Source organism: Chrysochloris asiatica, unplaced genomic scaffold (assembly GCF_000296735.1).
Source record: "Chrysochloris asiatica unplaced genomic scaffold, ChrAsi1.0 scaffold00003, whole genome shotgun sequence".
Taxonomy (NCBI): domain Eukaryota; kingdom Metazoa; phylum Chordata; class Mammalia; order Afrosoricida; family Chrysochloridae; genus Chrysochloris; species Chrysochloris asiatica.
The window spans coordinates 48,216,672-48,233,223 of NW_006408521.1; the positions used below are offsets into that span (position 1 = coordinate 48,216,672).

A 16,552-nucleotide genomic window follows, 5' to 3' on the forward strand; every position below is an offset into this window, starting at 1 on the left:
TGTCCAGAGTTCTAACTGTCTTGCAGATACAATTATGCCATTCTCTCTTCTAAGAGCCACTTCGTAATTGAAAGCAAGTCGTGGCTGAGAGAGAGACTGGCAGAATTGGCTTGAAATCACCCTTTAAATACCCCAGTCTATGATGCTTTTTAGTGATTGATCTGAAGGTAAACAAAAATCGCTTCTATCATGGGACTGTGAACTACCCACTCCACTGCCTCCCAATAGTCAATAAGTACCTTTCCATAGCTGAGGTGGTAAAAGGCACTGGTAAAAGATGGTTCCCAGGGAGACTTCCTGAGCACTTAAGACCAATCCATTATAAACAAACCCAAACTGCAGATAAGTGCAGTTAACCCACGCACAAGCATGACAATACAAGGAGGTCACTAACTAGCAAACAAACACAAAGCAAAAGTAACTGTACCCAACAGACTGCGTAGTTAGCCAATGCTTCCTGCCATTTCTTTCTGCGGCTGCGCTTAGGTATCCCATCCCAGTAACAGAATGCTCTGCTCCCACAGGAAAAAGACAGAACCGGTCTGATAATCGACTCCCAAATTTTATGCTTACTTTGTCTACTTCTATCAGCTTTTTGGCATATTGAGAATCAGCAAGACAATCTTTTCAGTCAATTGTGCACTTGGGAGTCTAGAAAGCTCTTGAAGAACTCTGGCAGGTTACATATATCCCATGTTGCTTTTGGTTTCCCATCTCTTCTTTGCTTCAAATCTATAATGAAGAGCATAGACAGTTTCAATTTATTTCTAAGATGTAAGGATCACTCTTGCTAAAGCAGACTGTTTAGTAAGTACCCAAAGTAAAACAAATGTAAAAATCTTTCACATACTCCACTGATTACACAATAAACAAGATAAAGACCTCCACACTGGATTCAAAGAAGAAAATGAATCAGAACTACACACCAACTAGACCCATACACTGTATGAGGGAGGAGCTCTCGAACGCCTTTGAAGTTAATGAAGTAACTACTGAGACTCTGACACTTACCCCCATGCAAGTTTCTTCTTTTTTCGAACCACCTGTGAATGTTCAGCCTCCTTTTTGGCTTTTACAAAGTTGTGGCAGGCAATTGCTTTGGCAATTTTAACACCAAGCTAAGAATTACAGAAAAGGGAAAGAAAACAAAGTGAAAACTCAATCTTCCATTAATGCCAAAATTACAAAACAAATCCTTGAGAACCTGTGGGTATGGAAGTCATGTCTAGAAATTCGACATTCTCATCACACACCTAGAGCATAATGAGTTTCTCGAGGTGACCCATGTTTCCCTCACCTCTCCAGACCCCCTCACCCTGCCGCTCCCACTCTCCTAGCCAGTAATCCTGCCCACACGGAGGCCCCTGAGGGTCCACAGAGGTAGTAATGAGGCCCTTGCAGCATTTCAGGAGGCTGAACAGGGAAGCAGGCGTGATAAGACTGTGCACACTGACAGAGACATCAAGTGCCTTTGCTTGGGGCTAGAATTACAGCGACTCAGTAGGACCACATGGCTATCTCCTACTCATCAGGAGCTCTGATTGGCAGTCGGAGATGTGATTAATAAAACATGGGAGAGCTAATTACTCCTTCACAAATGCACTTTGTAGGATGGGCAATGGTGTTAAATTCACCCACAGGAAGAAGAATGCGATGGTGCTGAGAGGTGAAGGTGGGGCACTAGGACCATGGTACCTCCGTGAGGCTTCTGCCCCAGCCCCTTGTCCATGCTCCTCTGTACACCCAACTGCCAGTCCTACAGGCCCAGTCCAAATGGATCCACTTCCCAGAAGGCCTCGCTAATTCAACTCAAGCAGACGCCTCAAGGTGACCACGCTCACACACTTGCTCAGCCCAGCTCTCGGCTCTGGAGGGCCTCTCGCACGGTTCTGTCTTCTAGCATTTGTGGGCTCATATATGAAATGTCCGCCCACGTGGATGGCTCCAAAGTTCTGTGAAGGTCCAGTTTAAACAACAAAGGTTCCAGCTCTCGTCCTGGTATCCCTTGTTGTCTCCATCCCTGTACTAAAGGACAGGCTGGAAGCCACCGGAGCATCAATGTTGTGAAGCTCAGGTTGTGGGGCTCTGCTTCTCACCAGCACAGGCAGGCCGCAGATCAGGAGAGAAGCCAGTTTAGGGCTGGGAGGCTCCTGGCAGGCTTGACAATTCTTTCAGCTGACCTCGGAGAGCAGTCTGGCACTGACTAGAATTCACTAATCAGGCTGAGACTGATGCGACTGGTGTGAGTTTCCAGCCCAGGGAACGGACACCACGTGACATGAAATCAGGGTGCGGCACTGGTCAGTGGCAATAGGAAAGTCTCTGAGGGAAGCAGGGTGAGTTGTGAGAACCCACGTGAGACAGCAGAGTAGCCTCCGTGTCCTCCCCAAACTCACGGACAATATTCACTCAACAGACAGCGCTGAGAGCACGAAGGCACTCCTCTAGGAGCTGCAGCGGCAACACTGACCAAAACAGGGCTTACTTGCCTTTTGGGGGACTAGCTGCAAGGGATGCCTTCAATCCTGGCGTTGTCCTTGGGGTTCTCTTTATACTCGCTGTTCTTAATAGCAGCAAAGTTCATCTAAGACACTAACAACAAAAGGCTAAGAACCAAAGGGCTCTGGCATCATCATCAAAGACAAAGAGGAGACTCTGGAAGGACACTGTGGCACAATTTTGTCATGGGGATGGATTTCCTAGCCACGGAGAAACGACCCACTTGTCAAAGTAAAAATCAAGTTAGCCCCTGTCAGCCGATGCTGCACTACTAGACCAATGCTCACAGCTCACTGGTTCCTGTTTATTTCTTGCTCCACTTGAAGTCTGCCCTGGACTGGCAGGGTTCACTCCATCCTGGGGTGGCTGTACAGAGATATGTAGTTTTCATGGTCATGATGGCCAAGGATGAGAGAGCTGGCAGGGGTCACACTGGCTTTCATATGTGTTAGGCCAGAAGTGACAGCTCCTCTCTGCTCACAAGGATCCTCTAAATGCACAGGAGCTGGGGGGGTGCGGCGGTGCCTTGGGACTATAGGTGAGCTGTGAATGCACTGCCCACGAAGCATCACGTGATGCATGGAACAGAGACCCACAACTGCTCTGTCCACATCCACGTGGAGTGGTCTCTTCCTTGGCCAGTGATCCGGACTTTCCTATGAACTCCATCTCTAAGTGTTACATAACAAACGCAGATCTGTTATATGAAAGAGTGTTGTCAAGCCCCTATAAATAACGGAACCTCTCATAAAAAAGACCCACTCAGCTAGTCGATCTAGTATTTGAAGGGAGACTACAGGACTGTGGCTGTGAATCACAGGCCAATCAGAGAGGGCAAGATGAGACTTTCCACTGCCACATTTACAAGCCTTTGAAAACCCTATACAAGGTCACTATGACTGAACGGCAGTTAACAACACCCTTGATGCAAGAAACAGAAATGGCCGGAACCATTCTTGCCATGTAACTGCTATAAATGAAGCTCCGGAGAGAGAAAGCTGAGAGTCGGAAGCCAACAACACTGCCTTGCCGTTCTGGCTCTCACAAGTTGACCAGTCTGACCCTTTGCCCTCGTTCATGTCAATGGAAAATCCGTGAGTCTCCCCACTTCCTCTGCCAGGCTTTTCTTTCCTGCACGGGTTCTGGCTTGCGCAGCCTTCACTCGTTTGCATTTTGAATTTCTTGAGACTTCCCAGTATACGGTTTCCAGGAGTTAGGACCGACCAAGGAAAAGCAGCCCAGTGTGTGATTCTCACAGACCTGTCGTGAGTCATCCAACCCTGGAGCAGAGCCTGAGCCCATGTTCCTTAAGACACGGCACCACTTGTTGACAAGAATCCACTAGAACGTAGTGAGCAAAGCTCCAGCGGAGCAGGCGCCATCATTCTCTGGACAAAGCAGATAGAAGAACCGATGGGGTACATGGGCAGCACTCTAAAACAGACTTCTTGCCGTCCACGGCCTATTTTCAGCTGTATTTTCCCTTAGGTTAGACTAAATGTAATGTTCCTCAGCTGATAAACATTAAACAAGGCTGGCCTACATATTTTACAGGGAAAATTGTTTGGCTTATATTGACCATGACACGTCTTAGCCTTTCTAGTGGCCTGCATACACACTATGACTGTGTCTCACTTACTGATGTGAAAGAATGGACCATTTGATTTTTCCATTCTGTGGGCTAAGACAGTCGAGAAGAAATGCATTTTCCCGGCAAGATGACTAATTCAAGTACCAGACTACTGTGCTGTGTTTCAGTATTACACACACAAAGTCTAGGCTGGCAAGAATACCCCTTTTGCTTCTGTTGAGAAGAAAAATGCATCTTCATGCCCTGTGTAAACATCACAAAAGCTCGGTGTCAATGGTTTTCATATTAAAAAATGGTTTCGGGTCATCAGATAACTATAGCAACATGGTGTGGAAAGAAATGTCTTAAAATGAAAAAATATATATACACGTATACAAAAATATGTGTGTGTGTGTGTATAGTTTTTTGTATGTGGAACCGAAGTAACAGCGTTTTCCATATAGAACATCCACTATTTTGCTGCATTTTAATTAAGGTGTCTAAACATTATCACAAAGAACTGCAAATTGGTCAGAGCATGCGGTAAGGAAAATTAAGCTCTAAAGGCTTTTTATCACCATATTTCAGGAACCAAGGGTGTAAAATGTTCTAATTTGGGATATATTAAAAGCCATAAAAGGTCTTTCAAAAAGATTACTGGTACTTTGCTTGGATTTACGATAAGGGCTTTAGCTGGTTGGAAAAGCAGGGCCCTGTCTGGACCCTCGAGACGTTCATCTTCACAGCCACTTGGAAGATTTGTAAAAGCCGCTGCAGAACCGCAAGCAAATGCACGGCGACATTTCTGTAATTCCTTTCAATTTTACAGGTTTAGCGTGTGCAAATCACATCGGTTGTAAAATAGATATAATGGCACATCCCTTGTAATGTAGTACAGATTTCGAAAAGACAAACTTGCAAAACAAAGTTCGTTTTTCCGCGGAATCTGGCCAGTAATAAAGTTAGCTGATAATCACCTGAAGCATCTGATTCCAAACAGCTTCATCAATCACAACTGCACACTTCTTATCCATTTCATAAAGGATTTACTCATCTCCAAATTACTGGCGTGGCACAGATTTATGAAGTTTTCCTCCCTTTTGAACACTTCCAGGGCTCTTATTTAAAAATACCAATTATCATACTTTAACTTTTTTTATGGAATAATAGGTCTCTATGAAAAATATTTATGCCATTCTCTTTTGTTCTTTAATTAAATGAAAACAGATGTTTTCTGAAGTAAAGCGGAACCATTACTGGAGCCCTTAAAGTGTTAAGGTCTTTAATTTTTATATCAGTTTGGTCGACAATTCCTGATTGTCTTTACTCAAGCTCAACATTAATGTCAAGCAAGTTACCTAGGAGACGAAAGAGATCAAAGAGACAAAAACCCCTCCAATGTCTGATTAATCAGGCCTGCAAACAGCTTATTTCTTTGAGCCCGCATGCAAGTATGAAAATGAGATTCTGGGAGCCGAACATTGTGCAGATTTGTTCATTCTTATCAGAACAAAGCCAGCGGCAGCTTATTTCATGGATCATTGGCACTGCCGTCAGCGCTACACAGAACGGGTGACAGCTCCTCATTTTGAGGCTTGAACAAAATTAGCAAAAAGTCGGCACAAATTAGCCTCTCATCTTTTTAGTAATATGACATTATTCATTTACTTTTTATCCAATTTTTAATTTTTTCCTTGTCAGCTATCCCTTTCTAGTGTCTCTTGCATGGCATCATAAAATGCCTTCTAGAAACAAGCAAAGAAATAGCCACTGTGGAAAAAGCAAAGTTCAAAGAGCAAGGAAGAAACAGCACTTCCATTAACCACCGCCATGACTGCTGCTGGGTGGTGGCTTTTTTTGAACTTTCCAAACTCTGTGCTCATATGGATACATAGCTCGGGAGGCCATGCAGTTTTGGAGTTTCATGAAGTTGCTGGTCCACCGCAAGGAAGGATATGACATGGCAAATGTGTGTCACACATACCACAACTCAGTCTGGGGTACACATGAGCTTCCCAAAGTGAATGCAGCTTCTCCACTTTGAGATGGGGACCTTTCTCTCCAGGGTCACACCTGAGAAGCCCAAGCCCTCTCTGGTGCCAGCAAATCAACTATGCCAGAGTCAGTCATTTAAACTCTAACTTGCTCTCTGCTATAAAAAATAACCTCATTCCAATATTATGTAAAAAGGTGACCACCTGGGTTTACAGAAGTTTGGGGAATATGTGTTTCTGTATACATACTCATTCACTTTTGTACTTACAATTCTGTATCACTTAAAAGATCCATGGCTTTTATTTCAAAATATAACCCAACAAAGCACATCAAAAAGATCTGTACTGTATACATGCACATTCCTATATATGATATGTGATCATCCATCGCATGTGTGAGACACCGTGCAATTTACGCAATGTGTGCATTTTGTCCAAGAGGTATGAGAAGATATACTTTGATTTATAGCCTCAACTTTGATTTCAGAGTGCAATAGTTTGCATAACACCTGTTTTAATGATGACTATTAAGCCTTCAAATTACATGTAGATTACAGTATTCTAAAGGAGGGAGAAAATATTTTCTACTGCTGAAATTATTCTTGGATACAGACATTTACATTCAAGCAACTTACTCCATTCATGAGGGGAAAAAAGCATTAAAAAATTAACGAGAAGCTGTTAGATGCTTTACTAAAGTCCTCATAAGAAAGACAGTTTTGTTTTTTTAAAGAACTGTAGTACTGTTTTCAGCAATTTCTTTATCTCTGTTCTTCTGAGTAAGAAAGCTTATTAACAAGCTTTGAACTTAAAATCACATTTACAATAATGTGCCATCAACAGTTTTATAAGCTAATTAGAAAAAGATTAATTAATGACTGGCTGCTAATAAAATGGCAATCATGAAGAAAGAAACCAAGGGTGCTAAGCTTCAACTACCACCAATTAAGAGCTAATTACAAACAAATTATATATGTGTTTTGCTGTGGGCTTTAATTTACTAAAATGGTTTTAATTAAAAGAGAAAACATGCTGATTAATTGAACTGCAGAAAAAATCTACAGTATAAACTGTGCTTTGTCTGTCTCTTTAATGAGACTTGTAACATCTAAAATCTTTTTTAAGGTTTGTTAACAGCACAGATCAACGTAATTACGAGAGAGCAGGAGGAACGCTATCGTAGGTGATCCCCCCCACTCACCCGCAAAGGTTAAAAGCAACCAGCCTCCCACAATGGGATCGGTGGAGCAGAAGCCAGCAAGCCGATGTCTGGGAAACAGAGCCGATGGCAACGAGGTTTAACGTGCCGAGTGGCAACTGTTCAGTGGTGCCCAGGGCCTGTGACCACCTGTGCCCATCATACATACTAGCTCCACTTCTTTGGAGAGTCACACTTGTCACAGAGCCACCACTAGTCTGATGTTTGTGATGCTAGCATGCGCCACCATCTTTAAGGCTGTATACCTTTTCAGAGTTTGTAATGGAAATGCTATCTTTAGATGACTAAATGTAAAGGAATTCAACCTCTCTGAAGCTGGAGAGCCCACAGCTTATCTTTGTGCTAACTGCTCATCTACGTATCCTAACTGACTGACTTCCAGAAACTAAGGGGACTGAGGCTGCCGAGAAAGAAGACAATCATTTAACAGGCCCCTGACTTTCCTAAGACTAAGAGGAGACACACAGAGAACAGGGGACTCCAGACGGCACTGAGAGGCGTCTGTTCGGGTTCAAAAGTTTAAGGAAAAAGAATGAAAAGATCATGGAATTTTTCCATGAACATTTTGAAGCCCCCCTCATATCCCCTCTGTAGGCGGGAAGCGCCCACCTTCACATGAGAGCGGCTGAAGGCTCGGAGCAGCAAAGTCAGTCTAGTCCAGGGGGGTTTGTTCGTTTGACATTGCTCCTCAGAGAACTCGGCCACAGAGAACATGCTCCTCAAGTGGTCGGCCTACCTGGGGAGAGGAAGAAAGGGAGCAGGGACCGAGGACAGAGCTGTGCAACATCACCATATTCCATTCGGACAGAAATACAACACATCTTGCCAGGCAGGTCGTAAGCGGATCACTTTGTATGAGATAATCATTTACATTAAAAAAACAACTATCAAAAAACCCCATCTGCTTTCAGAGCAACACCTGTGCTTAGAATATATATATATATATATATATATATATTTTTTTTTTTTTTTTTTTTTACATATTCCTGAATCCAGCAAATGTGGAGATCTTGCATTTCAAATCCATAATGTACACAAATCACAGGCCGTGGAGTGTTAGCGAGCTTATGCAATCTTCGATGCTGGAAATCACGATAATTAAGACAACAGAAGAGTCTGCCATCCCTCAGCAGGGTCACAGGTTCCCATGATAAATCCTTCTAACAGCTAATTGGAGTGTACTGTTCGGCTTCAGAGCTGGACACATCTTTACCTTGGAAACATGGCTGTCAAGATTATTTGTATCCAAAGAAAATATTCACAAAACACAGAAAGAAACCAATTCTGCTCTCTGAATTACAGAATACAGAGTTTCGAATCGCAAGATTTGCTTCACAGCTATGTGTCCTTTTTGCAATGTGTTCGGCTTTTTTTTTTTTTTTTTTTTGATGCACAAGCCTCTCCTAAAAATTACAGCTTTGAAAATAATACAGTCTAGAAATAACTTAAAAGTTATTAAGTTTGACTGCATCTGTAATTCATGGTATTTTGGCAGGTAAATTTGGCCAAAATCTGAGGTTCTTTTTTTGGAGAGGCTATGGGCCTTCCAAAGCTCCTATTTATACTATCAAGATAAGCTGGACTATAGCTCCATAAATCTCACTGAAATGAAAAGGGTACATTGTAGCCAGAAACCTCTGGGGAAACCAAAGCCTAAGAATAAACCGGATTGGACAATTCTGAATGTTACAGCAGATACCTGAGCATCCAGGACTCTGAACTAGTTCCTTCTAGTCTGAATCCTGATGAGAATGTGCATTTCCACCCAACATACTGTGGCAGAATCTGCATGTAAGAAGATCGCCAGTGGTCCCCCACCATCCAAATGCAGCCCCTTCTAATGAAACCTTTCTTAGGTCAAAATGGCACAAAACAAAGCAGAAATTACCATTCATTTATACTGAAAGATTTTTGAGCATTCCCAGACCCAAAATAACCTACCAAGTCATACCAAACGCCACATCAGACCCACAACCACACAAACCCGGTGCTCACAGAGTTCACAGCGCTGGCAACCGAGGAGACAGCAAGTCAAGTCCTGGGAAGGAGCCTGGTAACACCACTCTCGCTGCTCGGGGCACTGGCTGTCTAACTGACAAAAGCTGCCCACTAACACACACTTTTTCTCAAGAAAGATGAAAATTCTCTTCGGATTTCTTTCCATTGGTTAACACAGGTACTAATGTAGGTCTTCAAACAAAATGGCGTCAAGTGTAAAGCGGGGAATACCGGAACCTGGGGTGGAAAGGCAATCTTTAGCAGGTGGTCGAACAGCAACCAACCAGCTGTGAACTCTGCAGCATCCGAAGGATTGATGAGAAATGACGACTTTTTAGATGTTGAATACGAGATGCGGCAATCACACCTTCAAATGTGTACCTAACCCTCTTCAATGAGTATCTACAGATTTTCTAGGAAAAAGCTCTAAAACATTAGTAACTGGCCCAAACTTGTGGTTACTGTGAAGTGCCGTCGAGTCTTTCCAATTCATAGTGACCCTGTACAGGGTTTCCAAGGAGCAGCTGGTGGCTCTGAACCACTGACCTTGTGGCTTGCTGTCCAGTGCTTACCTCTACAACGCCACTAAATTCAGAGAATATTTCATTCACTTTGCTGTCAAAGAATGCAATCAGATAAATTCCAACTTTAGTTTTTTTAAAAGGGCCCTATTTACCACCTTTATTTACATACTAAAAAGCTTAATATTTCAACATTAGAATCATTACATGCTTTGCAATCTAAAAATGTACGTACTCAGTGGCAGAATTAAAATTCTCGGTGGAACTCATCTTGCAGATTTATAAATGAATATGTGCCTATGAAACTATTAAGCTGAGGTAATGTTTTCCTCAGCGGCTCCTTGCTTAGATCCTAGACACGTATTGTGCTCAGAAGCAGTAACAGCTGAAGCCAATGCCTTAGGTGCTCATTTATAAGCTCAAGAAAATGTAAAATATGAAAGATTTTATCATTATCACCCTTCAAAATCACAGGTTTGGGGCCATAGCAAAGATGATAGTGGATTACAACAAAAATCTCTTGGATGGGAATATTAATACCTTACAAACTCGGTTCCTCTTTCTCAGCTGCACAAACTGGTGGCAAGGCTACAAGAAGAAGTACTGGCATTTTCAAAGACCCAAATTTACATGGTGCTGTCGAACAGCCTCCCACTGCAGTCATTTACAGAAAACACAATCTGGACGGCCATAAAACACAAAGCTCACACAAAATCCAAACGCTCTCTCTCTTCCTCGACTCTATCCCTCCAGGTATACCTGACACCCACTGAGCAGTACGTCTCGTTAGCGTAGGCATGACTCATTCCATGACAGAAACTCATTGCTGGGTTGCCAAACCAAGCTGGCTTTTCTCTACAGCAGGCCAAGCGAAGATGCCTGGAGAAAAATGCCCCTTCTAAACTGTAAGATTCAACCAAGCTGCTACCTCCTTAATGAAATCGACGCTTTACTACTTGTTTCTACTGGTTTCTAGAAACTGGTGTGTACTGGATTGTAGTGAGTAAAACATGTGGAAAAAGACACAGAACCAAAGGATGGCATTTTCCACGATCAACATCAATGAATAGAACGTTCACCCAATTCTAGCCTGTGGTCAACAAATCATACATATGCTCAAATCCGTGTGTGTGTGTGTGTGTGTGTGTGTGTGTGTTAGACTGCAGGTTGGTTTGAACCGCTAGGTCAGCGGTTCGAGCTCACCAGATGCTCCCCAAAAACCCAGCATAGGGTCACACCATGGGCTGGAACCATTGTTGTGGTTAACTGCCATTGAGTCGGCTCCTGTGCGGGGTTTCCGAGGAGCGTCTGTGAGCCTGAACTCCCAACACTGCAGTTCAAACCGACTGCAGTCCAGTGAATTCACCCACAGCGCCACACCAGGACACACACACATCCTCTCTCTCTAGATATGTATATAGTTGGAGGGCCTGTGACGTGTCTGCTGATAAAGCCATTGCTCAGAGGCAGATTCCAGACTTCTCACTGCTTTTTCCAACCGTAATAGGAGAAACATATTTTTGTGTATGTTTGTCGTGTAACATAAGCCAGTGAAACCCATAGGGGGGCATCAAATCCAGCTCTGCAAACAGGCCTGGGAAGCAATTCCTCAACACCACAGTGTGCCCTGCCTGCAGTCAGGAGTCCTGGTGTGGCACCGTAGGCAAGTACTAGACTGTAAGGTTGGCGATTCAAACTCACCAGCTGCTCCTCGGAAACCCTGTATAGGGTGGCTATGAGTCGGAACCAACAACAATATATATATTGTTTTAAAGAGCTCACCTTTTACTTTTTCTTCAAAATTAGAACAGTGCCAACAGTTCATCAGTATGACATAATCCAAGTGTATTTTCCACTTCACGCCTCCTCCAAGACAGAAAGCCACTAAGAAGTGTTTCACCGACAGGAGTGGTAGTTCCGAAGCACCCCACAACACCTACAGCAACAGCAAGGCTGACAGGACAACTTCGCCTTCACACCCACGAACTGGAGCCAGCCCCCCAAACCCGGTTCCATGCATCCTGACTGCTAGCACCCGTTTACGGGGGCAGAACTCTGTGGGAGGACACACTTGTCCTATCACATGACGGCGCACTGCAGCCTGAACGCAGGCACACTGGTGTTGACAAACGGTTTCCCAGGCCTGTCTGCGGACCTGGTTCCGATGCTGCCCTACGGGTTTCACTGGCTTGTGTCACCCAACATTCGTTTCCCCTATGGCGGTTGGAAAAGGCAGCGAGAGTCTGGAATCTGCCTCTAAGCAAAGGATCAATCAGCAGACGTGTCAGAGCCTCTTCAACGAGACACTGGCGCTGATTACAAGCCAAGAGCCCTGAATTCCTAGAGGGTACCCACCTACTACACATGAGGACATCCAACTCCCAAGGCCTCTGCCCCAAACTCACAGTCACGGGCTTCTCAAAACCTCCCCTCTGGCCTTCAGCACGATGGGCACCGGAGGGATGAATAGGAAAAACTCAATCTCAAACGAAACTATTTATTCAAGAATTCAATCTTGATTACTTTAGCTATTCTTCACGGGTACTTGATTCACATGGCATCAGTATCTTTCCAGTGTCTGTGTCTGAACAGCAAACATGTTCCAGATGTTTTTCCACTTAGAAAGGGAGAAGAATAGGGCTCCAATTATTGTTTTTCTTTTAATCAGAATTCTGTAAACCCACACTAACTACACTTAATTTAATTGTAGCAGAACAAAGAATTGTATTCGTATGGAAATAAAAGGGAACACTTGAGGAAAACGTTGACTAGCCTTCTAAGTGCTGAAACTATCATGTATTTCTAAAGCAATCTCATTTGTCATGAAGTGTGACAAGGAATAGCAACCCCTAGTCTTGTCAGAGCAGACCCACGTGTATAAACAGAAAATATCTGGTCAGTCATAGTATACAATTTCCTCACATCCTTAAAGAAAGCACACATTTCTGAAACCACTCAGACACTATTTGTGTGTTTTGACGAGCAGCTTCCCAAATGGCAAAGAGAAAGAAAAGTTGACCAGTGAAAGCTGTTGAGTAGAGAGGACAGGAGTTCAGGCACCAGCAGCGGAGGGCAGAACTGAGCCCAGTGAGTCCTGATGAGCCCACAGGAAGCAGTGCAACTGTCCTGCAGGGCTCCTCACGCCATGCACCTTCACGGAGGCAGATCTAGCAACCGGATTCAGCTAGCAACCTTCTGGTGAGCAGCCAAGCGCTTAACCACGGCACCACCGCATCTCCTCCCCTGCTAGCAGGGGGCTCTGTTTTATCCTGGCTTTCTTCTCACCATCAGGATGGCAGACTGTGCCCCGATCCTTGCAGCCATGAAAGTAATCTACTGACTGGATTCTCTTCCACCTCCACCCCCTAAATCTCTGACATCCCCATGGTAATACCCCAAACCCCAAGCCAGAGCCATCCAGTCTATGTGGGCACAACAGCAACTGTACAGGGCCGACGAGGGTTTCCAAGGCTCAAGTCGTCTTGGAAGCAGACTGCTACGTCTTTCTCCCGTGGAGCAGATGGAGGGTTCAAACCCCTGACCTTTTGGTCAGCAGCCAAGGGCTTTCACCACCATGCTACCAGGGTTCCCTTTCCACATTCAAGGGTCCTCCCCACCCCAATTCCGGAGATGAAGTATAGAACGAATACAGTTTGGCTCTCATGTGGGTTAATGCTACTTGCAAGCTGGCCAAGAAACTGAATCACTATTTCTAACAACACTTCTATGAAGAAGTGTGCTTCAAGTGCCAAAATAGTCTACTCACCAACAAATAGTAGATGGTATAGTTGTTGAAGAAGAGAATTCCAAAGAGGATCTTTGGCACAAAGATGGCTTATAAGCAAAAGGACCCCACTCTCACAGACATGGAAACCCCACTGAGTTGGCGGCACCAGTCAGCCCCCCATCAATCACTGAATCACAACGGAGGCCCTTCCAAACTAGAATAAGGAACTGATACCACAGCCAATGAACGCTCTGCTGTACACATTGAAACTAAAAGACAGTTACTAGAGGAATGTCAAACTGAAAGCACAGGAAGTATCCAAAGTTGGAATGCAGGAAAGGACATCTTTGAAGAAAAAGAAGACGTTACAAAGTATTTTTTATGTAGCATTATTCATTATGGCCCAAGATGGAAATGACCAAAGTCCCCATCTAGAGATGAGTGGATACAGTATGGAGCAGAGGCATACATATGCTGTTGTTGTTGCTAAGGGCTGTCGAGTCAATTCTGACTCATAGCAACCCCGCACAGGGTAACCTAGAATGGCTTTTTCTACAGCCCCACACCAGGACTTCACTAGTACATGCAATGGAGTACAGGACTCTGGTGTGGGGCTGTAGGATACGCACTGGGCTGCAAACTACAAGCTCGGCAGTTTAAATCCATCAGCTGCTCAGATGTCCTATACAGGATCACCATGAGTCAGAACTGACTCGACAGCAGTTAATAACAGCAGCAATTTAACCATAAAGAGGAATAAAGTTCTGATACCATGGATAAACCCTGAAAATACTAAAAGTGAAATATGCCATACACAAAATCAAACAGTTTACGATTCTACTTTTATCAAGTATCTGCCCTAACAAATCTGTGGAGACAAAAGATTAGCGGTTACCTGGGGCTTTGGGAAGAGGGAAAAGGAGAGCAGGAGGAAGACAGCAAAACTGTCTCCTTCTATTTTCAAAGGCAACTAACACGTATAATCTTCTGTCTGGCACAATTTGGCAATGACTCTCAACTGAGCAGGACTCTCAACTGTACAGTCCCTGAGGGGCATGTACAGGAATCTCCCAGAAACTTCACGGAATTAGAAAAAGCGTTATCTAGTGGATCTCCTTTCTACTACAACTACGGGGGAAAGGTGGACAATTCTTGATGGCTAATGAAGATGCACAGACTCTGCTGGGGGGCAAAGGTTAATAAAGGTGTGGAGATGCGGCTTGAGAGCATGGATCTGCCCTTACGCAGATCTTTTACCCAAGTCAAATATGGTGGGTGGGGAGGGCACTCTTGCGACCTCAGTGAGATCTAGCCTGGAATGTCGCTCCCGGATTATTTCCAGCATAAATGTCAGGTCAGAATAATATAAAACATTACAGACAAAAATAAAATTCTAGCATTTAAAATAAACAGCAGGATAAAAGGGAAGAAAATGGACGGAAAGCAGAATCTTAGATGAAGTAGTTTACGCATACCTTGTTTGCTGAGCTTTATCGTGCTTCACAAATACTTTGTTGTTTTTCCCCTCAAATTGACACACAGAGTACGTCTAATCAGCGCCATTCTTCCTATAGCGCATGCGCACTTTGCGTTTCTGCGCCACACTTAACCTTTCCAGAGGCTACAGCACACTCAGAAAAGAGCCTACTGCAAACGTCATTTTTATAGAAGCACTGCACATAAATGGCTTTATTGCAAATTTCTGCTTTATAGTGGTGGTCTGGCAGTGAACCCGCAATAGCTCCCAGGTCTGTCTGTACTGAGTACAGACAATGTGCCCTCAGGATAGCTCACCTCTCGAGTAGCTAGTTGGTTGCTGAGCTCCTCAGCCTTCTCAATATTCCACTCTCCCACAGCCTGGTCGATACTCTTTTCAAGACCTGACTAGAAATAAGAAACAAACAAACAAAAAATCACCTGAAAATGAAAGGCTGCAAAGAAAGGCAAACAAACATTTGAGCAAAGAGCAGGTCTAGGCACCAGGCCATGGAGCCCCACAATAACCCCAGGAGAGAGTTACTGGGGAGGGGAGGGTGGCTTGAAGCCATTCGGGAGCTGACCTGAGGTCAGAGTTCTTCCACAAATACAAAGGAGCGCTACATCCAGGTCTTTGTGCCACCAAAGTCTGTGATCCCCCTCCACAATAACAAGAAATGGGAATCAGAACATAAGATTAAGGTGCTCTCTACTTCCTCTTAGGACAGCTACATGCCATCACGTGGTACCTCCTGGTCAAGTCTCAGGCGGGTAGGCGGTAAGGGCATCTTACCTTGTGTTATGGATTCTACTGCGCCCCCAGCGCCACCCTCCAGGAAAATTGAAATCCTAAAGTTTCCAAAGGAATTCCATTGTCTTTTCATTCAAATTTTCCACGAACTTTTTGAATTCCCCTGGTATATGACTTTGTTTGGGGAAACAGTGTTGCTTGCAGATGTTATCTGTTAATTAACGAGGTCGTACCGGAGAGGGCTGGCCCTAATCCTAGTCCCTTCTGAGTCGTGTTTTATGAAATGGACGAACAGACGTGGAGACAGGGCCACACATGGGCAGACAGCATGCAAGGATGTCTCTGAGTCTAAGAAACGCCCATGGCCACTGCCAGGCGCTGAGAGAAACAAGGAGGAACCCCGCGAGCTGACACAGAACCTAGCTCTGCTGCTTCCTTGAACTCTGACCCCTAAATCATGGGAGAATCTGGCTCTTCTCTGTAAAGCCACCCACCCTGTGGGAGTTTTGTGACAGAGCCCAAGGAAGCCAAGAGAGTGTGAGGCTGGTTTGTCCGAGCCTGTTACTTTCAAGCACACTTTTCTTCTGCCTCTTTTCTCTACTGCTCAGCCCTATAGCTTGAGGCCCTCACTCAGTCTTTGACTATGAATACCAAACAAGGAGGAAGGTGCATATATGATTTTGACTATAAATACCAAACATGGAGGAGGGTGCATATATAATTTTGACTATGAATACCACACATGGAAGAGGGTACATATATGATTTTGACTATGAATACCACACATGGAAGAGGGT

The 16,552-nt window shown here is 44.2% G+C and overlaps 1 protein-coding gene across 1 annotated transcript in view; it reads right to left on the reverse strand.

Moving 5' to 3' along the window:
* Positions 1 to 680: 680 nt before the first annotated feature.
* Positions 681 to 16,552, reverse strand: part of FAM204A (family with sequence similarity 204, member A) — a 24,130-nt gene continuing 8,258 nt past the window's right edge. Inside the window, exons 5-7 of the mRNA XM_006831495.1 lie at positions 15,323 to 15,412; positions 1,012 to 1,118; positions 681 to 732 (exon numbers count right to left, since the gene is read on the reverse strand). Of these exons, the coding sequence (XP_006831558.1) occupies positions 681 to 732; positions 1,012 to 1,118; positions 15,323 to 15,412 (249 nt within the window). The remainder of the gene's footprint in view (positions 733 to 1,011; positions 1,119 to 15,322; positions 15,413 to 16,552) is intronic.